At 48.9% G+C, this 25796-nt stretch overlaps 1 protein-coding gene across 1 annotated transcript in view; it reads left to right on the plus strand.

Moving 5' to 3' along the window:
* The window catches only part of COL15A1 (collagen type XV alpha 1 chain), a 100868-nt gene that overhangs the window by 22317 nt on the left and 52755 nt on the right, over positions 1-25796 (plus strand). Inside the window, exons 3-7 of the mRNA XM_068974449.1 lie at positions 11013-11560; positions 13219-13293; positions 14818-14898; positions 19980-20127; positions 23510-23623. Coding sequence (XP_068830550.1) covers positions 11013-11560; positions 13219-13293; positions 14818-14898; positions 19980-20127; positions 23510-23623 — 966 coding nt within the window. The remainder of the gene's footprint in view (positions 1-11012; positions 11561-13218; positions 13294-14817; positions 14899-19979; positions 20128-23509; positions 23624-25796) is intronic.

Consider the following 25796-nt stretch of genomic DNA (forward strand, 5'->3'; position numbering starts at 1 on the left):
GGTGGACCTAGGGCTCATACTCAGGTTGTTTGGCTCCCAAAGCCCAGGTGGTTAACCCTCACCAGTGTCTGCCAACCAGGTGAGGGCATTAGACTCACCCAGGCCAGACTCTGGAAGACTCTGATTTGATATGGCCAGGCAGGAAGAGCAGATCTCTGTCTTTTCAGAAGCTCCTTGGGTGACTCTGATGAGTGGTTAGGGCTGGGACCTTCATACCACATCATACTACATAGTCAGATTTGAATCCTGACTCCAGTTGCTCATTATCTTCATGGCCTTGGGGGCAGTAATTGACTTTTCCAAGCCTCAGTTTTCTGTCTTGTAAAATGAGGTTAATAATATTATCTACTTCATAAAGAAACAAGGGTGAAGAAATGATGGAAAGCTCTTTGAATAGTGCCTGTCATGCAGCACGCCCACAATAAATCTTAGCCACAGATCTTATTGTTTCTTTTCATCCCTTTATGGGTCACCCTTGCCGGACCGTGCTGGTACTGGGGACCGAGAGATGGGTCTGCATGGTCCATGCCCAGGAGCCCATGTCTGTGCATATCAGGGAAGGAAGGGAACTAACCACCAGAATGCAGAGAGGAGTGTGTTGAGGTGAGGTATGGTCAGGGACTGTGGGGACACAGATGGAAGGCCCCGGGGGAAGCCAGGAGGCAGTGGGCTATAAGAGCTTGGCTTCTGCACTGCAGCTTCGGGCGAATTGCTTCCCCTCTCTGGGGCTTGATTCCTTCCTTTGCCAAATGGGAGAATGACCCCCATCTTGCCTCCCTTCTGGCAGAGGGAACAGATGAGAGGATGCTTCAGAAACCACAGGGGATGCTGCTGGGTACAGACTTATTCCTGCTGGGGCTGCCAGCTGGACCCAGCTCCTTCCAGCTGCCAGGCAGGGCAGCCAGGCTGCAGAGCCCACACCCTGCTAGCTCTCTGACCACCTCTGGGCCCCTTCAAAACCATCCTTTTCTCAGTTGAGGTCAGAGGCCTGAAAGAAAGAGACAGAGCGCGCGCGAGAGAAAGGAAAGCTCATACAGTAACTTCATTGAGCAGGAAAATTCTTGCACTATATATGAAAACCGGAAAAGGGAAAGAGGCGTTCTAAGTTTACATGTAGAAAAATGCTCTTCTGTAATTCAGAAAAATGAGGTCTTTGATTGTTGGCAAGCCCAGGTCTCCCTTCTAAGTTGATCCAGGATTTTTTTCCCTGGCAGGGAAACACTTCTTTTTTCTAAGAAATGCATTGGGTGGTAGGTTTTTCTAAGAACCTCTTGAATCTTTGCTGGGTGCAGATAGAGCCCCTGCAGCAGGAATTCTGTTGCACTCATTTTCCTTGGGAAGGGAGTCAGGTAGAGCTGGGCGCCTCCGGGACTCCAGGCTGGGTGGGGCGATGTTTCCTCCCAGGCAGAGCCATGACATTTTCCTGGGCACAGTGCTCACCGCCTCTGGCCAGGTTGTGCTGCCCAAAAGCAAGGACATCTGTGAGGGGAGGGCTGGATTTGTGCTGGTCCCTTTTGGAGTCATTCCTTCCAGGCCCGAAGGCTGTGGGCTGAAGGAACCGGCAGTTAAGAGTGGTTAGAGAAACTGGAAAACAGATGGGAGAGGAGGATGCAAAATTGGAGACATTCAGACCTGGCAAGGGCCTTTGGAAGCCATCTGATGCAAGCCTCTCATTTCACAGATGAGGAACCTGAGGCTCAGAGAGAAAGGAGACCGCCACATTGGGCTGGTGGCAAGAGTCTGCCTCACAGGCCAGGGTCCCACCCTGTATAATGTCCAAGAGGCCATGGTGTGGAAGTCCGGGCTGACTCATGTGTGGTCCAGAGGGCAGAGTTAGGCCCAGCCAGGCGGGTGGGGGCTACAGAGGGACATGCCTCAGCTTACTGGAAGCTACAGGGGGACATGCCTCAGCTTACTGACTTCGATTTGCCCAGCAGTGGCCGGGGTTGCCCTGGAGTGGGGGATGAGCTCCTGGACAGTGGACATATGCAAGCAGTAACCGGATGGACTTTCGTTGTGAGAAGGGGATGTGGTGGAGGAAGCTCCTTCTCCAGATGGTGAGCTGCACATTTTCTGCATCAAGTCTGTGGCTTGGTGAACTCGCAGCAGGCAGCATAGGAGGCATTGGGGATCTCCCCTCTGAGTGCAGGGAAATCCAGGAGAGAGATGCCCTGCTGGGGCCTCCAGGGCAGTCACGTGCACTTTAACTATGCATACTTAGCCTGCTGGCTCCAGTAACCCGGGGTCATCTGGACCCCGTGCCTGCCCCAGTGGGAGCGGGAGGAGTCAGTGAGTTGCTGTTGAAGCTGACTGAAGTGTTCTGTAGTCTTCACAGCTGCAGGTGGAAAAGGGATGTCGGGAGGGGAACACCTTTGCCTTCCCAGACAGCCGGGGTAGGAAAGGGGCAGAGGCACCTCTGGGTTCTAGTCCTGGCTTGTCCACAGTTCCCCACTGACCTCAGGCCTGCTCTCTTGGGTCACTTCCAGACCTGACTCTGAGTCTGTGTTGGGGCCGCATTCTCCCAGTTTCCCTAGGCGCAGACAGTGTCCCTCTCAGCTACAACCCAGGAAGCCTTTCTTGCGTTTCATGGGTGCAGTTCTTTTTCTGGCCACCAGGGGCCGCTGCCGCGCGCGTTCCCGAAGTGTCCTCATCCTCCCTGTCTGGCTCTCTGCAGCCCTCTTTGACCTAGAGTCAGAGGAATGCTCCCCAGTCCCTTGTGGCTGACAAGCACGAGCACTGGGCTCAGGTCCCAGATACTCATCTGTGAGATGAAGATGGAGCTTTGTAAAGCCAGATGCAGTTCCCGAAGGAGGCAAAGTTCCTTAGCCCAGGCTAACCCCAGGCACTGCTTCAGGACCCCACAGATGGAAAGGCCGATTGCCCATTACACAGAAGGAGAAACTGAGGTCTGCTTGGGGAAGAGAGGTGTTAGCTATCCTGGAGAGGTGGAGAGGGAAGGGTTCCAGTTCTTCACCTCCTCTGGCCTCTGGTCACTGTCATCTCTGTGGAAAGAAAGCCTGAACCCTGCCCGGTTTGTTTCTTCATCACTAGAATTCTGTCCCAGTTTCCATGGAAGCTAGCTTTGGACCCCTGGGAGGAAAGTTGCACCATGTGGTGACTGTTCAGATTTTCCTCTGCCCAGTCCACCTCTAAAGCTGTCTGATTCCTCTTCCCTGTGCCCTCGGGAGGGGCTGCTGCAAAGCTGTACTCCGGTGCCCACACCAAAGACTTGAGAAGAGTGAGGCCCAGTTGTACCTGTCTGTCCCCTTCCTCAGGCCACAGCTCTGAGTGCCTGCTCTCTGCCAAGCTCTCATGTGGCTATTTGAATGGGGGAGTCATGCCTGTGGCTCTGTGTATAGTGTAGGAGTAAAGCTCCGGGGTCTTGGGGTGCAGCTGAGTGAGCTTAGAAAGATTCAGCTGTGAGAAGATAGGGGAAGGTGTTACCAATAGAAGGGACAGAGTGAGCAAAGGCAAGAACAGAATAAGGGGGAGAATGAAGAGATGGATCAAGGTATCTTGAGTGGAATTTTGACTTGATTCTGAGGGTGCTGGGGAGCCATTGAAGGCTCTGGAGTTTGTGAGTAGCGTAAATGGCTGACTGCTAACAGAGACATCTAGATCAGGAACTCCTTGAGAGCCTGCATGCTGGTTTCAGTTCCACATCCCCAGGGGCACACAAGGCATGATGTGGGGGCTTCACAAATGTTATCAAATTCACGAATGGAAAAGTGGGTTGAAAAACCCCCATTGAAACGAAGCTGCGAGTGTGTGTGCCAAGTCACTTCAGTCGTATCTGACTCTTTGCAACCCTATGGACCATTGCCCACCAGGCTCCTCTTTCCATGGGATTCTCCAGGCAAGCATACTGGAGTGGGTTGCCATGCCCTCCTCTAGGGGATCTTCCCCACCCAGGGATCGAACCCACATCTCCCGCATCTCCTGCACTGGCAGGTGAGTTCTTTACCACTAGTGCCACCTGGGAAGCCCAGAAATGAAGCTATCCCTATGCATTAATGAAGTAAGATTAAGACTGAGGTCAGATGTCCTCTGAGATAGGCAGTTTTCTGTGGAGAAGTGTGGCACCCTCCCACAAAAGGCCCCAAGCTTCCTGAGGCTAGAGAGTTCTGTGATCAGTCCCCTATTAGCACCACCCCCTCCAGTCTTGCCCCTCAAGGATGGTGGAACATCCTCCCACCAGCTGTGATCTCCATCCCCCCACTTCCCACCCAGCAGAGAGCCATCCCAGGACAAGCCTATGGACCTAGCTGCTGGGCCTGTTTGTCTTGGCTTCCTGGCTTCTCTCCCCTCCCTGATGGCTGCCTGAGCAGGTGGCCCTCCTGCCAGAGGCCAAAGGGAAGTGAGCCAGTAGGCCCAGGCGCAGCCCTGAGCATGGGTCACTCCAGGCCAGGGGTCACTCCCTGCCGTACCACAGCATGCTGTGGGACAGTGTGTGTGGAGGGAGGGGGTGGTTGCTGAGAGCACAGCAGGGGCTGACTTGGACTTCATTTAGGCTGTGGCTTGGCTCCCCCTGTGGCTGACCCAGTGGAAGCAAGGCCTACAGCCTGCTGCTTGCACACTGGCTCTCCCTCATAGCTGAGGTCTGGGCAGCAGGGGGCAGGTAGGATTAGGAAAAGATCTCTTTGCAGACTTTGGTTTTTACTAAGCTTACACCTTTGGATCAAGCAGAAGACCAGTTTCTACTATTTGCTGAGCACTTGTACTTTTCCTCCATTATCTCATTTTGTCCCCATGTGTGAGATGGGTGGGACAGTCCTACATCACCAGTAAGTTATCTGCCCAAAAGCTGCCCACGTGGTAACTGGCACAGGCTGGATCTGAACCCAGCACTGTCCAGCGCCAAGGCAGTTCTCTACAGGCTGCCTCTTCTCTCCACTCTCGAGCTGGCCCACCAGTGGCCTGTGCCTAGCGTGGCTAGGGCAGCACAGGCGTCATGGAGGGGCACCTGTTGCGGGTCACCTGCCGCTCCAAGTCACCCCAAGGCAGAATCACATCTCCCCTCTGCCCATTCTTCCTTCACTGCTCCACCTGTTACTTCCTGGATGTGTGTCCTGGTCATGAAACTCTCTCCTTGACCATTATTTCCCTGTCTATAAAATAAGGAGGTTGGCTAGATGGGTGATTTTTTTTTTTTTTTTCTGAAGCAGAATCCTCCTGAAACTAATTCCCAAAATGGCCATGTGGAAGCCTGGGCTTTACTGCTTTACATGGCAGCGCTGGGCTAGTTTAAGCAGGCTTCTGAGTAGAAACCTCTCAACCCCTGTCCTGGAGTCCCTGAACCCCCACCTGTTCCTTGAGCCCTTGGAACACCACTTAGAAACAAACCTCTGGATGAGAGGCCTGAGTCACATACCCACTGTAGAGCCACACATTCTGCACGCCTGGAGCATCCTACCGGAAAGGGGCTTCCTCTCCTGTTCTCCGTAGGAGAGGGAGACGAGCTGGAGGAAAAGCTTTCCCTGGATCAGATGGAGAAGACAGAAAGCTATCAGCAGGGTACTCATGCTTTTATTTGGTTTTTATCTTTAAACTGTGGAGGGGAGAAAAGAAATCTCAGTGGGGTGCTTACTTTTATTTCTATTTCATTTCTTTTCACTCTTTCCCCCTTTCTATACAGAAATGGGCTATCTTTGAGTGAAGAAAAACATAAAGAAAAGATTTTGTACTTTCTAAAAGAGGATGTAGAGAGTTAATATCTTTAAAAATATGTAAATGTCTATTTTTCACATCATGTACTTGAGGTAAAATTCAAAAAGCACAAAAGATTATCCAGTGAGAAGAAAGTCTGTTGTCACCCAGCCACTAGCTTCCTTCCCTGGAGAGTCTCTGGCCTCAGCTTCTTGTGTATCTTTCTAGAGATATTTTAATATATATTTTATATATTTAATATGTATTCATATATGGACTTCCAATGGATAGCATGGCATCCGGTCCTATCACTTCATGGGAAATAGATGGGGAAACAGTGGAAACAGTGTCAGACTTTATTTTTGGGGGCTCCAAAATCACTGCAGATGGTGACTGCAGCCATGAAATTAAGAGACACTTACTCCTTGGAAGGAAAGTTATGACCAACCTAGATAGCATATTGAAAAGCAGAGACATTACTTTGCCAACGAAGGTCCGTCTAGTCAAAGCTATGGTTTTTCCAGTGGTCGTGTATGGATGTGAGAGTTAGACTGTGAAGAAAGCTGAGCGCCGAAGAATTGATGCTTTTGAACTGTGGTGTTGGAGAAAACTAGGAGATCCAACCAGTCCATTCTGAAGGAGATCAGCCCTGGGATTTCTTTGGAAGGAATGATGCTAAAGCTGAAACTCCAGTACTTTGACCACCTCATGCGAAGAGTTGACTCATTGGAAAAGACTTTGATGCTGGGAGGGATTGGGGGCAGGAGGAGAAGGGGACGACCGAGGATGAGATGGCTGGATGGCATCACTGACTCGATGGATGTGAATCAGAGTGAACTCTGGGAGTCTGGTGATGGACAGGGAGGCCTGGTGTGCTGCGATTCATGGGGTCGCAAAGAGTCGGACACGACTGAGCGACTGAACTGAACTGACCTGAATGGATAGCAGTTCTATTCTGCACCTTGTTTTTCTGTTTGTTTCTAGTTAATACATCTTGTTGTTGTCGTTGTTCAGTTGCTCAGTTGTGCCCGACTGTTGGTGACCCCATGGGCTGCAGCTTCCCAGGCTTCCCTGTCGCTCACTGTTTCCCGGAGTTTGCTCAGATTCATGTCCATTGAGTCGATGATGGCATCTTCTGTTGCCCCCTTCTCCTCCTGCCCTCAATCTCTCCCAGCATCAGGGTCTTTTCCAGTGAGTCAGCTCTTCTTGTTTCATATTAATACCTAAGGAATCACACCTTTTTAAAGGCTTCACAAGCGGACTTCCCTGGTGGTCCAGTGGTTAAGAATCTGCCTTGCAGTGCAGGGATTGTGGGTTTAGCTCCTAATTAGGGAACCAAGATCCCACATGGTACAGCACAACTAAGCATGATCAACTAAAACCTGAGGGAGCCAAATAAATAAACATTTTTTGAAAATAAATAAAGGCTGCATTGGATTGCATTGTGTGACTGTAACAAAAGTTAGTGTTTATTTAACCATTCCCCGAGAATTCCAAGATGGAATGGTTTAGATATGTTCAGATACATTTTAAACAGTGCTGCAACGCATATTCTTTTAAGTTCTTTATATGTCACATATGTAACTTTATCTGTTTTTAAAATTCATAGAAGTATAACCACTGCGTCAAAGAGTACATATGCACTTTTCATTTTGGTAAACAGAGTGAAAGTGCTCCTCCCACAGATGTTATCCACTTTATGCTTCTACCAGCAGTGCATGCAATGGCCTGTTCCCCCAAACCCTTGCTAAACAGAATGTTATCCAACATTTTGATCTTTGCCAGTCTGATCGGGAAAATGCTGTCTCTTCATAATCTTACCTTGTATCTTTCTTGTTCTGAATGAGGCTAAGTGTCTGTTCATATGTTTAATAGGCATTTTTTTTTTCTTTCACTGTGGAAAGCATTTCCTATTCTTTGCCCATTTTTCCTTTTGGTTTATTTTGTTGTTTTTCGGTCTCTCAGTCATGTCCCACTCTGCGACCCCATGGACTGCAGAACACCCGGTTTCCCTGTCCTTCACCATCTCCTGGAGCTTGCTCAAACTCACATCCGTTGAGTTAGTGATGCTGTTCAACGGTCTCATTCTCTGTTGTCTCCTTCTTCCTTCTTCAATCTTTCCCAGTATCTTTGGATTATTGACCTCCTGCTTATTCATTTGTTTTGTGTATTAAGGTAATTTGTTTGTTGTCTGTGATATACGCAACAAATATTTTTGTCAAGGTTGGGATTTTACTTGACACTGTGGGAATTTATTTTTGCTCTGCAGAACTTAAAAAATTTGTGTGTCATTAAATTTAACCAAATTTGTGAATCTTATTTTTGCCTTCTCGGGTTTGCTATACTTTATGTTTTAATGCAGATTGCAAACTGGACAGAAAAAGCATTGGATTGAGAATCAGATCTGTTTATAATTGCCAAACCCCTTCCCTCTTTTAACCTCAGTTTTGCCTTCTTTCTGTAGACTGAAGAGGTTGAATTTCATTTATCTGTTCTTTTTTTCTCATTCATTCATTCCTCAGCACTGAGCTGGATGCGGGAACGTAGAGATGAATGGTGTGGTCCAATGGAGAGAGAGACAAGTGACCCAACAGTGACCTGCAGTGTACAGGGGTGAAAGTGGGGGACCCTAGTGTGTTTTGAAGGAGGAGAATGTGGGTCAGGAGGTGAAACAAGGGATTTCCGGGGGGCGGGAGAATGAGGAGTTATTCTGGTAAAAATAGCCCGTGGGATGAGGTGGCGGAGGGAAGAACATTTGACATAGAGGGGAGAGGACCTGCGATGGCCTGGGGCACTGGAGGGACATCATCAGGCATGCTGGGGAGTCAGAGTGCTGCCGGGTCTAGACCGAGAGGGCTGTCCAGCCAGGTGCCCAGGCCGCTGGGGACCCTGAGAGCACAGTTGACCAGAGAAGCCGTCTCATCACGGCCTCAACGTGACCAGACTTGCCCTTTTGCTGAAGATGCAATAATCACTTTCTTTAGTGTGCAATATTTGCCATGACAGTTTTTAACAAAGAATACTACAAGGAATACTTCCGAATATCACCTAGTTTAAGAAATAACATCATCGCTGTAGTTGAAAAGCCCCATGGACTGCTCCCCAAATCTCACCTCTGTACCTCTCCTAAATGTTGGCAGGAACATGCTTCTGGTGGGTATGTAAAATAGCACAGTTGCATCTTAATGATAATTAAGATAATAACTGCATCAAAAAGAAATGATAATGATAGCATGTGATGTGGGCGTTAACTAATGCTAGAGTGGTAATCATATTGCAATATACAAGGGTATCAGATCAACAGTTTGTTCACCTTAAACTTATACAATGTTATTTGTTGGTTATAGATCAGGTTTTTCTAAAATGGCACAGTTGCTTAAGAGAGCAATTTAGCCATACTCAGTGAAGTTACAGGTGCAAATGTCCATATCACTGAATAATTCCGCCCCTAAGTGGTGGACTCACTCACACAGGTAGGCACAAGGAGATGTGAATAAGAAAGTCCGTAGCAGCAGTGGTTGTAATAGTGATGGGAAACCTCACTTTCCATCAGCAGAAAGATGACGTAATCCGCAGCGACTTATTTATACATAGGATACTGCTATGAAAACATGAGACTTGGAGCCACACTCAACAGGGATAAATCATAAAAATACAATGTTGAGTGGGGAAAAAAGTTCCAGAATACATGCAGCCTGCCAACACTTATATGAGGTTAGGAGACAGGCGCTGCAGTGCTGCGTTCTGTTAGAGACATACTCATGTAGTAAACACACAATGGCATGCATGGGGATGATAGACACCAGACCCCTAGAGTGGCTGCCTCTGGGGAGTGGGCAGGGGGACAGGATCAGAGAGTTCCTGAGAGCTTTGGTCGAGTTGATATTTCCTTTCTTAAGTGGGGTGCTGGGCCCATGCCTATTCCTCATGTTATTCTTGTCTTAAAAATGTTCATAATATATTTTACATAGCCCAGAGTTTCCCCAAATTACCATCTCAACGTGTAATCAATCTAACCAGATTAAATAAAATGACAATCTTACATTCCTTTTTTCAAACCTTGCTTTTTCAAAATCCAGTTTGTGTCTGTTGTCCATCTGCAGGGTTCCTGTCCGCCTCTCCCTGGGACCTGCATTCTTATCTCCTCGCTTTAGGTGCATGTGGGTGCAGGTCACTGCAAGCCAGCCTGCAGCCTTCTCCCAGGGAATAGTGGTTGGGTGGCTCAAGTCTCATGAGCCTAAGTCCTCTCCAGGCCACCACAATGGAGCCCTATATTTCTCCTGGCAAGGGGTGGTGGTTAAGAGCCTCTTTAGTCAGATGCTCTGGCTTTGGACCTCTGATGGGCTTACTTTGGGCAAATTTCTTACCTTCTCTAAGTTCTCTCTGGGGCTTCCCAGGTGGCGCTAGTGGTAAAGAATCCACCTACCAATCCAGGTGATGCGGTTTCAATCCCTGGGTTCAGAAGATGCCCTGGAGGAGGAAATGGCAACCCACTCCAGTGTTCTTGCCTGGAGGATGCCATGGACAGGGGAGCCTGGTGGGCTACCGTCCATGGGGTTGCAGTGGGGCACAACTGAGCAACTGAACACACACATACAAGTTCTCTCAGGAACAGAATGGGATAATAGTAGCTATCCTCATAGCGTTGTGAGGAGTAAATGAACTAACGTAGTGAAGAGCTTAGAGCCTGCTAAAAATGAGAGATCAGGGAATGTGGCTGATGCTGTCATAATGATGACAATGACAAAAGGGAGTTGACAATGCATGACAATGATGCAAATTTCAGTTGTCCTAAGGTCTGGGACCACTTCGTTTTGTCCCAGCTTTTCCCTCACATCCTGAGGCACTTGAACAGTAGACCTCACTCAAAACACAACAAAACAAACCTGCCCACTTTTACAGAGAGATAGGGGGGAAATCCCTATGTTGATGTGGGGGAACATTGTAGAAATATTCTAGAAATATTCTTATACGTTTTCCAAACTGCTGATCATGACTTGTTTGTGGGTAATGAAATCAATTTAGTAGGTTGTTTCCAGTATGTTTTTAATAAAATAGAAGAGACAAAGAATTGTTAAATGGAAAGGAAAACATCATAGTGCCTGGTGAGTATTAAAAGTAAACTATGTTTTATGAAACATCTGTTTCAGGGTTACAGATATATATTTGTCTAACGTGCATATTGGGTGGCCATGCAAATATATTTCTTATTATGGGTCATTGTCAAAAAAGTTTGACAAACAATAATTAAGACGCTGCAGTGGGATTCTTGAAGGATCCAATCTCATTTCCGGAGTATATTTCCTCATTTCCAAGCAGAGAGGAATCTATGTGTGAAGCACGGCCTCTTCTCTCCCTCCCTGCAGAATCAGCTTCCCGGGGCCCCCTGGACCTCACAGAGCTCATCGGCGTCCCGCTGCCCTCCTCTGTGTCCTTTGTCGCTGGCTATGGTGGCTTCCCAGCCTACAGCTTTGGGCCTGGTGCCAACGTCGGCCGCCCGGCCAGGACCCTCATCCCATCCACCTTCTTCAGGGACTTCGCCATCAGCGTGAGGGTGAAGCCCAGCAGCCCCCGAGGCGGTGTGCTCTTTGCTGTCACGGACGCCTTCCAGAAGGTCATCTACCTGGGCCTGCGGCTCTCAGGCGTGGAGGACGGCCGGCAGCGGGTCATCCTCTACTACACGGAGCCTAGTTCCCAGGTGTCCCATGAGGCCGCCGCCTTCCTGGTGCCCGTGATGACCCACAAGTGGAACTACTTTGCTGTGGCCATCCAGGCCGAGGAAGTGACCCTCCTCGTGGACTGTGAGGAGCATGGCCGCGTCCCCTTTCCGAGATCCTCCCAGGCCTTGACCTTCGAGCCCAGTGCGGGAATCTTCGTGGGCAATGCAGGAGCTACGGGGCTGGAGAGATTCACCGTGAGTTCAAGTCTTGCAGACGAGGAGGCTGCTGGACACTGCAGCAAACACAAGCTCCGTTCTTATTATCATTTTATCCTTCTGTCCTCAAAGAGGCATGCATGCTAGTGGGACGAAAGCTAGTCTCGAGACTCAGAACTTAGATTCTATTCCTGAGTTTTCAGTGTAGCCTGATGATTTTAAACAGCAGCTGAATTCTCTGATTCTCTGTGTTTTCTTATCTGTGAGTGGGGATTAGAAAACTTAGGCTATAGGGTTGTGGAATCATGTGAGCTAGCCTTTGTGAAAGCACTTTGTCTGTGTGTAGGCCTTATAAAAAGGGTAAGGTTTGTAATATCTTTCAGTGATTTTATCTTTGGAAAAAGGTGACAGCTGCATATAATTTCTGCAAAGGTGGAAGAGCTGAGATGAGAAAGTGTGAGGTAGTTGCTCTCTCTCCGTTGGGACAATGTGCCTTGAAAAAATATCACAAGACTGATTTTCCTGTCAAAGTGGATTTTTATGAATGAGCCATTCTAAAGCAAATCCCAAGTTACTGTAGTCATTCTTTTAGTCACCACTATTCTTACTGGGTTGGGAGGATCCCTTGGAGGAGGGAGCAGCTACCGACTCCAGTATTCTGGCCTGGAGAATTCCATGGACTGTATAGTCCATGGGTTTGGAAAGAGTCGGGCAAGACTAAGCAACTTTCACTTTGATTCTTACTGCTGCTGCTGCTAAGTCGCTTCAGTCGTGTCCGACTCTGTGCGACCCCATAGACGGCAGCCCACCAGGCTCCTCCGTCCCTGGGATTCTCCAGGCAAGAACACTGGAGTGGGTTGCCATGTCCTTCTCCAGTGCATGAAAGTGAAGAGTGAAAGTGATTCTTACTGATACCTTCCCAATTGACTCAAGACAGGACTGGGCTGGAGTTTGGGTTTATCTGTACTACAGTGGAATATGGATTTTAAGAAGGTAGAATCCAATGAACAGTTCTGAAACTCTCACCTGGAGATGGGCTTCCCTGGTAGCTCAGATGGTAAAGAATCTGCCCACAATGCAGGAGACCCAAGTTCAATCCCTGGCTCGGGAAGATCCCCTGGAGAGGGAATGGCACCCCACTCTAGTATTCTTGCCTGGAGAATTCCATGGACACAGGAGCCTGGCAGGCTACAGTCCATGGGGTCACAAAGAGTTGGACACAACTGAGTGACTAACACCACCACCACATATGCAGAATGGGCTGTTGGGGGTAGGGAGGGGAGGCAGAGTGGAGGCAGAGAGCCTGGCTGACAGCTACTCTGGGGACAAGTCCTTCCAGCTGGGAAGCTTTGAGCCATGGGGGAGAGAAACTTGCTGGTGGGGGAGGCGTGTACTTTAGGGTTCATTGCTGACAAGTTAGGGACCTGGGGACCTGTTAGGAGGCTGCTGTTATTCTGCACTTTGAATGCTGAGCTCTCCAAGGACCTCTCTGGTTAGTGGGGCTCATTTTACATTGTCCCAGGGAGAGTGCCCTTTAATGAGAGCAGGCCTGGAGATGGCATGGTTTTCTTTTCATGGCCTCGGGCAGCTCTTCTCACTCCTGTCCTTTCACTGGTTCTGCTCTGTATAAAAACGGTCTGTGTCCCAGTGGGGCTTGTGCTGTAAACGTGGCCTCTGACCCCTCTGCTTTCCTCTAGGGTTCCATACAGCAGCTCATCATCCACCCTGACCCCAGGACTCCCGAGGAGATGTGCGAAGCTGAAGAATCCTCGGTGAGTCCCCCCACTTCTCCCTATCACCCCCACAGTGGGCCCTGAAGCCCCAGCAGCCAGAGAAGGGCCCGGCACCCAAGCAGTTTTTCACCCCAAACGTCATGGAATCTCTGAAATCCCTTATCTTGGCAAGCTCTGCATCAAGTCCTATTTTGAGCTTTTTGGCTTTGTTATTATTTTTGAGAACTTCAGCCATGTCTTTGGTGTATGGTGGAGGATTGGTGAGGTGGGGCAGGGGGGCGGGGGGAGTTGTGTTTCTTCTAAGGTGTTAGGTTCTTCCATGGGTGTGCCAGTCACTGGCCTGGTTTCCAGACTTCCTGCCAAGAAAGGGTGTCAAGATTCTGAAATAAAAGTTAAAGCTCCAAGATATTCTGAATGTAAATTCTTATAAAAACAAACCTAAATTTAGCTTTTATGCTTGGCAAATGAATCAGTTCCTCAAAAGGGGGTGGTGAGCAGGGAAAGAAAGATGGGTCCTTTTCCCTCTTCCTCCCTCCTCCCTCTTCCTCCCTCCTCCCTCTCCCTCCAGGATTGACTGAGTACCTGCAAGGTGACAGACCTGGGGAGATGCTGGAGATAAAGAGATGAACTGGGGATTGTCTGCATCCTCACGATGCTCAGACATGTCTGAAAGCAGTGATAGAGCTGAGTGTAATCGGTCCTCAGACCCAAATTCTACAAGTCAGGCGGGGGCAGGAAGGTGGAAGAGCAAGAATAGGAAGCCGGTCAGCAAGGAACTGATACCTGGTCAGTGACAAGCAAGAGTCAGCCGGATGAAGAAGAAAAGGTAGAAGGAAAGTCATAGGCCAGCAGAGCATGGCGTACTCGCAGACCTTCAGATCCTCTGTCTGTCAGCCCCAAAGCTAAGCATAAACTGCTTTCATTCATTCAGTGAAAAAATGCTGCCAGTGTAGTTGGAAAGCCAGCCCCTCAGAGGTAGAACTTGGCCCTGGGAGAATATTTGCTCTCCTCGAGTCCATGATTCCAGCCTGGCATTCCCATGATGCTGAGAGAAGGGAAAACTTGTGTGTGTATATTGCTTCATCTCCATGGTGCTATTAATACTGAACAAACAGAAACAATCCAAGGGGCCACAAGTAGGTTACAAAATCATGGCACACGGTGTCCTGGCTGCCATCAGGGGGCTAATTGTGAAGACTAGGTAACAAGGGGAGGATGTTCTTCAAAGGTAGTGGTTCCCAGTGAGAAATTCTGGTGACAGTCACCACAGAGGGAGTGCCTTTTGATCAAGATAGGAGGGCGCTTGGGCAAAATGTGAGTAGGTATGTTGGAGAGACTACATTGATTGTACTTTTTGTTTGTTTGTTTTGAGCAATAAAATGTGGAAGGAGCCAAAAAGAATAGCTAAATCACATGCTTTCCCCTTCATCCCACTTTCTCTATACACCTCCATCTACATCTTTCCTTTCACACGTACCCTGTTTCTCCATAGGAGTCTGTTGCTATGACTCCCCAGTTATAAACTTTTCTCCCCCTCTGCCCACATGATTTGTCTCCACACAGGCATCTGGAGAGACCAGCGGGCTCCAGGAGACGGATGGAGTAGCTGAGATCTTGGAAGCGGTCACCTACACTCAAGCCCCAGTGAGTACTGGGCACTGTGCTGTGCCGTCTCGGTCAGCTTTTAGAGGGCTAGGCATGGTCCAAGAGGACCCAGAGTCTTGGTCTGAAGTCTCTGTCCTCAGATCTGTGACTTCATTTGACAGCTCGCCTGGGGAAGTCAGGAAAATACTGGCCAGTGGGCATTTTGCAAAATCCTCAGTGTAGGGGGCTTCCCTGGTGGCTCAGAGGTTAAAGCGTCTGCCTCCAATACGGGAGACCCAGGTTCGATCCCTGGGTCAGGAAGATCCCCTGGAGAAGGAAATGGTAACCTACTCTAGTATTCATGCCTGGAGAATCCCATGGACGGAGAAGCCTGGTAGGCTGCAGTCCACAGGGTCGCAAAGAGTTGGACATGACTGAGTGACTTCACTTCACTTCACTCGCTGTAGGGGAACGCCGATACCCAGGTGCCACCCTGTGCTGTGACCAGGGGAGGGCTTTCCAAAGGCGAACTTTCCTCCATCGCCTCCCAGCTGTGTGAGCTTAGGTGACTTACTCAGCCTGTCTGAGCCTCAGCCCCTCTTCCACCAAACAATAATCAGAGTGCTATCTTGTGAGGTCCGATGAGGCTGTGCAAGGGAAAGGTCTCGGCCCAGTGCCGGGCACAAGGGAAGTGGCTGTTGTTACACTTGTTCGGGGCTTTGGCTTTGAGAGGGAAGTTGGGGCCCTCACTCCTGTGAGATGCAGAGCCCTCCTAGGAGCTCATTTCTGGTCCCATGGGAAAGGCAGCCATCCTCCCAGTGGTGTGGGCCTCCTCCCTCTTGGGAATGTGCCCTGTGGCCGAGACAAGGAAGTGGTTTTGAAAGCATTGAATCAGTCTGTGAAGAGGAGCCTGTTCTAATAAAAACACCAAGGAGCCTGTTCTAATAAAAACAGCCAGCAGTGTCTGAGTCACTGAACATGGAAACCCCAGCCATCTCCTAGACTGGTCTGGCTCAGTCTATGGACACATCTCTGGTGGAAGAAAGCAGGGAGCTGGAAAGAAGGCAGAGGCTATAAATTATAGACCTCCGGTGACAGAAGTGTGGGTGGGGCAGAAAGGACCAGAGTCTGTTACTGTGAGAGGGGCTTAACGGTCACCTCTTCCTGTTCAGAGATGTAAAGAAAACTGCCCTTGGTACTACTGAACAAACTGTGAGGTCCAAAGAAGGAAAGAGGCTGGGCCTAGGGTGTGTGGCTGAGCTGAGGCTAGAGCACAAGTCCCATTATGCCCCATCCAAGGATTTGGCCATGACCTTGTGCTGCTGGCCTGGGTGGTTTTGCAGGGGTGCCCCACCCCGGGACCACAGCCAATCTGGGGGTAGCTGTGATGGAGAAAGTGAAGGGTCCAAGGTGCCTGCCTGGGTGGTGACTCGAGGTAGCTGTGCCGAGCCGTGTTGCAATCCCATGAGCCCATCATTCCTTGGCCATCCCACTGGCATGTCCAGGACGTAGGGCAGCAGGGCACAGAGCCATGGTCCTCTAGGCTTTCTGATCTGATGCTGCCCCCCAGTGTACCAGTTCACAGCTAGGAGTGAGGCTGACTCGGGCAGGGAGACTAATAAGCCAAGGTGGTCCTGAGGGATGGACATGAAGTGGGGCTTAAGAGCATGGGACGCCATGGAGGTGGAGGCTGGTCAGGCACGGCTGTAACCTCCTTTGCAGGGCGGTATTTTCCTTTCGTTCCCTGGAGGAGGCACCGAGGTACACGGAGTGCAAAGGTTTGCCTGAGGGTGTGCAGTCTGGAGGCAGCAGAGCCGGGTTTCCAGCCTGGGTCCAGGCCACTGTCAGTCACGTCAGCCTCAAACTGGGGACTGCCCCCTCTTTCACCCTCCCCTAGAAAACTCCCCTCCCTGGCTCCCCGCCCCAGGACGGGGGAATTTCCCTCTTGGGCTCAGACGTTCCCCTCCCTTCTCTATCTGGCTTTTCTCTTGGAATGAATCTCACTTCCCTGTCCTCACCCTTTGCAACCTGCCACCCTCTAAGATACAAACCATGACCCTCAGACTGAATCATGGGCTGCCTGAGCGGTCAGGGACTTAAAAAGCCAGCCCCTCCTCACCTCCTTCCCCATTTAGGGTAGGAGTCTCTGCTGCCCCATTCTTCCTCCTGCTAAGTCAGTGTCTGCTGACACACCTTTCCATTTCTGGAAAGTTCTGTCTTTGTTGAGTTAGAATTAATACCCTATGGTTCTCAGCCCTGACTGTGCATCAGACTCCTGAGTGTGTATGTATCTGTGTGTGTATGTCTGTGTGTGTATGTATGTGTTTATATATAGTGTGTGTATGTATGGGGGGGTGGGGTGGGCAGAACTAGGAGACAATCTTTAAAAAAGCCCCTTGCCTGGGCGCATGCCCAGACGTTCAGATTCGTGAATGAATGGAGTGAGATCGAGGGTCTGTCTCACACAAAGCTCTGCAGAGGATTCTCCGCATCCAGGACCTCTCTTCCAGCCACACCCAAGGCTCACAGATCCCTAGCACACCCCGCCCTTTCACCCCTCGTCCATGCCTTGGCTCCTGCAGTTCCATTTGCCAGGCGGGCCCTCCCCCATCCCATCTCTACCTGGCCAGTTCCCACTCCTTCAGGGTCCAGTCCAAAGCCCCTCACTGGAGGCCGCGGCCACGCTCCCCTCCTCACGTGTGGCTCTCCATCCTGTAATCTCACAGCGAGTAGTGTCTGGGTCTGTGTCTCCCGGATTGTCCAACAGTTCAAGGACAGACGCCCTTATTAATTCATTTCCATATCCCAGGGATCAGCCAAGCCATGGCACGCAGTAGGGCCTCAAGAAATATGTGTTGAATGAGGGCCAGCAAACTACCACATTTTGATTTAAAATTAAAGACTCAACATTCCCATTTTGTCACAGGCCACACTGGTTCTCCATCTACACTAACCCCTGGAAACCAGCGGCAGCCTGTGGGAGGCAGCACCCCTGACCCTGACCACCAAGGGCTAGCTCACCAGCTCTGCTTTGAACCCAGGCTTCGTGGCTGCCTTAGTGGGAGTTTGTCTAAAGAGGTTTTTAGCTGACGTGCTGGAGTCAGTGATTCCCTGTCACTCAGCGTTTGCCACATTGAGTCACTAAGCTTAGCCCCCCCTTTCCTGACTGTCCTGTTTCCTGCACGCTGACCTGCCCTACCTGCCTCATCTCAAACCCCACGTCCCTTGTGAACCATGTGAAGTGGCTTCGCCTGCACCCTTGGCAGGGAGAGGAGAGGAAAGGACCTGCCTGGGGCAGAGGTGCTTACTGCTCTGCTGGGCCGCCACGCAGCTGCTCCTCCCAGCCTCTCCTGGGGGGGAGCGTGTCTGTGTCCTGCTCCCACTACCCCTCCTGGTTCCTGCCTCACCAGGCTTCTTCAGTGCATCCTCCTGGTCTCCTGGCCTAAACCTCAACCCCCCAGATCCGCGCTCTCATTAACACCAGGGTGAGCTCCCTAAAGTGCACAGCTGCCCGGATCCCCCCCTCCTGATACCCAAGGGATGCTGTTTGTTGCTCCTTTACAAGCGCAGACTTCTCACCCAAGAGCCAGTCCCGTCCCTCTCGCTGCCTCCCCAGGCTTTATCCCCCTGCTACTCCTCCAGCCCTCTCCACGCTCAGGTTGTCAGGCCCTGTCAGTGCTTTGTCCCTTCTTACCTCAGTGCCTTCCTCCATTTCTGCTTTCTGAAACGGTTTATTCTTCAAGGCTCAACTTCTTGAAGCCTTCCATCCTTGCTCTCACCTTGGAAACTTTAGAGTACAGTAAACGACATCTTTTTTTTTTAGTACAGAAATATTCCATATTCATTATTGAAAAAACTACAAGTGCAGATGAGCAAAATCGTAATTATTACCTTTAATATCAATACCCAGAGAAATCACATCTAGTGATGTGGATGATGGCTACCATTTATGGCCTCATGCTCTGGACCTGGCTCTGTACCAAGCACCTCCATGCATTTCATACCTTTTAAGTTGTTATTATTGGCCCCCATTTTATAGGGGAGAAAGCTGAGGCTCAGTAAGTCATATGACTTACTCAACATAACATAGTTAATAAGAGGAGAGTTGGGATTTGACCTGAGTTTGATTATGAGAACTGAACCATTAAATCCTAAAGTTATGGGGCCCATAAGAATCTTCCTTATTCTGATGAACCAGAGACTCATCATTTATATACTAGGTTCTGACATTAAGGACAGAGCCTTCTGTTATTAGTCAGGATAAGTAAGTGATGGTTGTGGTAAGAAATTTACCCTGAAACCTTAATGTCTTAGTTATTTCCTGTTCTTACCACAGATCCAACACTGGTCGGCAGGATCCTTCTGTTCATCCCAGTCCCTTAAGCTCAGAAAATGGTGAGACAGTCTGACCACTGATGAGCCCTGGGTCACAGGAACTCCTATTTGATTCTGGGTCTGGGGATGACCTTTGGTACCCTTTATCAGGATTTCTACCTAGGTCTCTGAACTGTTGTTTCCAACTATTGGGTTTTTTGTTTGTTTGTTGTTTCCTAGTTGGCAAAGGTGGTTAAGATATAGGTTGGCTTTGGAAAAGCTACACAGAAACTGAAGTTTCCTAGAAAGAAAACCATACCTGCCCTTTATTTTCATAGGCATGCATGATTAGTATACATCTGGGATGGGATTTAGCCAGCTTTCACTGAACATAGCCCTCTTCCCCATTGCTCCCTCTCTTCCTTCCTTCTTCCCACTCTCCTTCCCTCCCTTCCTCTTTCCCTTCTTTTCTTCCTTCCTCCCTCCCTCCTTCTGTCTCCTCCCTCTAACACATCTTCACTGAGCACCTCCTCTGTGCTGGCCTGGGATGCAGGGATCACAGGAATGTGATCTCTGTGCTCCAAGAGCTTCATCCAAGAGTAGCAGAGTCCCACTGTTCACTGAACAAAATTTAATTACCCCAACATGCACCTTTTTCAGGGACTGGGGAAGATCAGTGATGACCCAGGTACACAATAGGCAGGATAAGGCTTTCTGGGCTTATTCATCTTTTGTGAAGATACTGTTTTCTCCAGTGATACTCACTGCCATCTTTTCTGCTCTCATGCCAAGTAAGTCCTTTTGGGTCTCATTTTTCCTCCCTGCAGTCTAAAGAAGCAAAAGTTGAACCCATACACACACCTCCAACTCCATCCCCTGCCTCTGAGGATGCAGAGCTTTCCGGTGAACCTATACCTGAAGGGACCAAGGAAAGCAGCAACTTGAGCGCTGAGCTGCACAGCAGCCCCGAGCAAGGCAAGTCCCTGGAGTCCTTCATACTCAGTGGGTTATGTTGAGTGATGACTGAGTGATGTGTTTATGTATAGATGATGTGTGTGTGGAGCATCTCACTTGACTTTCCCTTCAGCCTTGAGTAAGGAGCTGCAATCATCCTCACCTTACAAATAAGATGGAGAAGTCAAGTCATGGAGAAGTGATGTCACCCAGCTGAGACTGTACAGCTCATAAATGGCAGAGCTGGTGTTTAATCTTGATACCAAGAACTTTTAACCCCCAGACTCCATCCCTCTAGGAGGGCCTGGAGTGTGAAAAGCTTGTGATCATTGTGACTGTTTATTAAATATCTACTGTGTGCCAAGTGTTATATGCTTCCTCTCCAATCCCTACAACACATCTCCTAGCTGGCAGTATTAGCCAGGATTTTACAGATGGAAAAGCCGATGCTTGAAAAGGTGAGCAGCGTGTCCACAGTCACACAGCTAGTGAGTGGTGGGACTGAGCCAGCACTCAGGCCTGACTCCAGAATCCCTACTCTTCCCAGCCTTGGCCACAAACTCACCGACTCTCAGAGGATCAGGCCATCTAAACTCCTGTTGGCACTTAGCGGAAACTAACGGATGGCCAGAGAATGGCAGACACCCCGGAGGTTATCAGCAAGCCTGGCCTCCTGGTTCCCCATCCGAGGCTCTCACCATTGCTCAGCCGCACGGAGGAGCCCCGGCAGAAGTCCAGGATCTGACAGGTCCCCAGAGCAGCAGCTGGATACGTGCCCATAGCCTGAGATCAACCTGCGTTTTCTGCCCTTTATCAGAGGGGTAGCCATTCAAATTGAAGTAAGTTGTAACCAACACCAGAGCACCGAGATTTAGGCACAAGACCCCCCCAACACACACACACACATTCACACGTGCAGCCCTAGAACTGGTTACACAGAAGATTTAATTATCCAGGGACGTGGTCGTGGTGAACTCCGTAGGAAAAGCAGCTTTTAACACTATCTGTGTGCTATGACCCTAAATTTGAGTATATGTTACTTATGTCTATATATTGCCACATAGAGCTCTGTGTGTGTGTTTGTATGTGTGTGTGTGTTAGTATGTGTGTGTGTGTTAGAATGATATACAACAAAATGTTGTGAGTAGTTATTCTGGGTGGCATGATTATAGGTGGTTTTCATTTTCTTTTTTCTTCTGTATTTTATAAGTCTAAAAAGATGACTTAGATGGTGAAGAATCTGCCTGCAATGCAGGAGACCCAGGTTCTGTCCCTGAGTCAGGAAGATCCCCTAGAGAAGGGAATGGCTAACAACTCTGGTATTCTTGCCTGGAGAATCCCCTGGACAGAGGAGCTGGTGGGCTATATATAGTCCATGGGGTTGCAAAGAGTGAGACAAGCCTGAGCAACTAACACTTTTACTTTCATCAGTAAATGAATGTTATTTTAGCAAGTAAACTTGGGAAGTCTGTTCATGAGAGAAGGTATACAGTACTGAATTTAAAAAAATTGTATACTAATTTAATAAAGTCACAATACCAGCAAGGAGTCAGGGTGTAGCTATGGAAAGACTGCTGGCTGAGAGTAGACACTTTGGACGAAAGCCTTGCTCAGCCACTTATTTGCTGTCTGGGCAAGCTACTCAACCTTTCCAAGCTTTGGATTCCTCCTCAGTCCACTGGGAGCATTCACAACCCCTGCCTCCCGGGCGGATGAGAGGGTTGAATGTTGCCGCTACGTTCGATGCATGATACTGCCGCTGCGGGTATGGAAGTGGTTTGTGAGCTGCGGATGCTGCTCTCCAGGGGGTGATTAGGATCTCAGAGAGAGGAGCAAGGAGAGGGCAGAGACTGTGGGGTTGGGAGGCGAGGCCTCTCCTAGACTGAGAAGTGAGTGCGTAGGAGGTGGGACCCAGTCTGACTCGCCTCGCAGCTCGCCTGTTCCCAGCATCTGCCAGATTCCTTCTGTGGCAGGCAGAGGCCAAGTGGAAACAGCAGAGTTGGCTAGAGATCTTTAGAGGAAGGAGCTGGACCCCGGGCCCCAACTCTGGCTAGGGAAGGCCTCCCAAGAGTTGTATTCCAAGGGTTGCTGACACCATCCCGGCACAGGACATTTGAGCCACCCTCACCTTCTTCCTTCAAGGGGTGGGGAAGCAGAGGCCTGGGGTCCCTCTGGCTGCTTGCACAGCACCCTCTGGTGGCCAGAGTAGGGAGAATGAGAGAGTGACTGGCGAGGGGCTGATGACTCCAGGACACTCAGTTTTTTAAAGTGCACATGGGCACAAGGTTCCCTTGAATAGTTCAGCACCTCCCTTTGACACCGTCCTTACTGCGGGATATGGCTGAGCACAGCATGTGTGTAAACGGCTGGCTTCAGGGCCCCTCCCAGCCTCTTGTGTGGCACCTTGTTCTTCCTCTGCAAAATGGGACGAATAATCACAAGGTGCTAATATGCAGATCAGAGCAGGACACATGCCATGGGGTGACAATGGGGAGACTGAAAACGTGGGACTCCTACCTTGGTTCTGCCCACCGACTGTGAGGTGGTGGGAGGTCCTTGTAGGGAGCACTGATGGGCCAGCCAGAGGATTCCAGGAAGGAGTGCATGGCACGAGTTAGCCTGCGACCTAGCCCGTAACAGGCAGGCAGTTGTGTTAGTTTAATGTCTTTTTCTTTGCTTTAGGACTCCATTTGTTTTTTAAATTGCAAAAGAAATATGTGCTTGCGGTAACAGTTCAATCAATGCAGAGTTGTACGAACCAAAAAAAGGGTAGTTTCCTCTCCTGTCCTCTGGAGGAAACCAATATTAAGTACTGTGGTTTAGCCTAGTATGTGTGGTTTATCTGCACACGCGTTTATGTGTATGTATCTATATATTTTATATGTTATGTATAATAATATATTAATTATATATTGATGATGATATATCTAATGATAATAAAGCATGTATTCTCATACACATATTTTTTTCCTTTTACAAATATAGAACCACACTAACAATGAACATTTATCCATTGTTAACTGTATGTCAGGCACTATCCTCAATGCTTTTCTTATGTTAGCTTAATTAATCGTTGTAACACATAATCTTCAAAATGACCCTATGAGATAGGAATTACAATCCCTTCTTTTTAGGCAAGTCACCTGAGCCACAAGTTAAATGACTTGCCACAGGTCACATTCCTAGTAAACGGCAGCGCTGGGTTCTCACCCTACAGTTGATGCTGGAGCCTGTAATTGAAACCACCTTGCAGTACTGCCTTTCAGCATCTGTCTTTCTGCAGCACTTTTTCCCTCTTAATCCTGTATTACGAACATCTTTTCAAGTCATAGATGAAAAGAAACCTCTTTCTTTTTCACTTGCAAAGTGCAGTTATTCATTGAAAAATGCCTGCTTCCTGTAGGGTCTGGTGAGATCCTGAATGACACGCTGGAGACAGTTCAGACTGTGGACGGTTCCCCGGCTACAGACACTGGCTCAGGGGATGGGGCCTTCCTTCGTGTCACCGAAGAGGTGAGTGAATGGTAAATTTCATGTAAGTCAGTAGTACATTTGCTTGCTTATTTCAGACTTGATGGTGACTTGTCTTGGGCACTGCAGAAGGCTGCAAGAGTTTTAGTTGAACACCATGGAGACTGCCTCCCTCTTTCTGGTACAGAGGAGGTGGGAGTCCCAGGGCCCGAGATGCTCCCCAAGGATGTGCCAGGACCGGGAGGAGACGCAGCTCAGGCTGGTCCTCAGACCTCTCCAGAGGCGAATACTGGGTTCTCAACACAGAACCTGACTCCCTCCTATTGTGAAGATGTAGAGTCTCTTCCGCCCTTTGAGCCCCTTCAGGATAGAATCAGATTTATTGCAGGTGTGTCCTCTGTATTGTTTGGAAATTGGCTTTTACACATCCAAGGCCAGTTGTTTAAAATGCTGGACATGGGAGGGTGCCAAATTAAAACATATTATGTTTCTCACCTCTGTGTTAGTAGCTCAGTCGTGTCCGTCTCTAAGACCCCATGGACTGTAGCCTGCCAGGTTCCTCTGTTCTTGGAATTCTCCAGGCAAGAATACTGGAGTGGGTTGCCATTTCCTTCTCCAACTCAGAACTTTCTTACCTCTGGCCTTTGCTAAGAATGGTGTGTCAGCTCATTCCTTCCCCTATCCTGGGACGAAAATTCAAGACATTTCTCTCCCAGTCACTGTCTGGTGAACAGCCTATTTTCACAGGTATTTCCAAAATCCAGTCCAGCATAATATCAAAAATCCAATAAAAATACAGATACAACCAAGAGCCAGGCAGGGAAGGAAGCACAGGAACATCCTGTCCATTTTCTTACTTCTTTCTCCTCTCTCATCACCACCCACCCCCCAGCAGCTGTTTTCAACATCTGCAGAGCCTGGCCCATCTGGAGAAAATGGCACAGTTTTATGTGGCTGGTCAGACTGTGATCTGGGCCTTTTATGGGGAAGATGTCTTATTGTTGGAATATTTTCTCATGGGTTTTTTTATGATTCCCCAGAGGTCCTCCTGCAAGGGATCTAGGACCCAAGTCCATTTTTAACCTTTTAACTTCCTCCTGGATGTCCACCCTCTGGTCACCCTGAACTTCTAGGGGGCCCTGTGGGTTGAGTTCATCTCAGGATGGCTTTAATGGCTCTTTTTGGAGTGGTTGTTATCATTCTATCACCAGGAAAGCAACAGCAGGACAGTTATCTCTCTGTCTCTCTCTCTTCACTCTGAGTCCAGATGGCTCCCTGCTTTTGCCTTTGGTATTTCCCTAGAGGAATCAAACACCAGTCCCTTTGTCTCCCAAAGTCCAAAGACTATGTATTCTGCTTAACAAATGGTGGAGGGTGGGGGGAAGCCACAGCACACAGAAAATTATCTCTAGAGGAATCTTTTTAAAATAGCTTTTTAACAGTTTATTTATTTATTTTTGGCTGTGCTGGGTATTCGTTGCTTTCACTGGTTATGATGAGCCAGGGTTTCTTCATTGCAGTGCCTGGGCTTCTCATTGCGGTGGCTTCCCTTTTTGCGGAGCACAGTCTCCAGGGCAAGTGGGCGTCAGTAGTTGAATTCCCAGGCTCTAGAGCGCAGGCTCAGTAGTTGTGGTGCACAGGCTTAGCTGCCCAGCAGCACGTGGAATCTTCTTGGACCAGGAATCAAACCTGTGTCCTCTGTTGGCAGGCTGATTCCCATCCACTACGCCACTAGGAAATTGCCGAAAGGAATTCTTATTCTCTAATTGGTTAGCCCCTAAATGAATTCTTTCCCTTTTCTTACATAGCCTGGAAGCAGATAGAGGGCAAATACCAATAGGATAGGATAGAGCTGATTCTGTTTCCTTTCATTGTCTCTGTGCTTGTCCCACGTAAGTGGTCTGGCTCTTTTTTTTTTTAGAGGTTAACAGAGGTTATCTGAAGCCTCTTGAATTATACTTGCCCTTTGGAACTTTAGCTGACACTGAGTCAGAATAAAATCTCATTTTAACGACTTATTGACCAGAGATGTATTAATGTGTCTTTTGCTGCCCAACCATTATTGACTGGAGTGTTTCAATATTCACTTATATAACAAATCGCCAACCAAAGGCTTCAGTTTCTGCAAAAATCCCCTGGTCAATAATATGTTAAAATCCTATGACATCATCTTTTCTCTGTTTTTTGGGGACAATAATTCTACAAGGATTTACTGTTAC

This window comes from Capricornis sumatraensis, chromosome 6 (assembly GCF_032405125.1).
Source record: "Capricornis sumatraensis isolate serow.1 chromosome 6, serow.2, whole genome shotgun sequence".
NCBI lineage: Eukaryota > Metazoa > Chordata > Mammalia > Artiodactyla > Bovidae > Capricornis > Capricornis sumatraensis.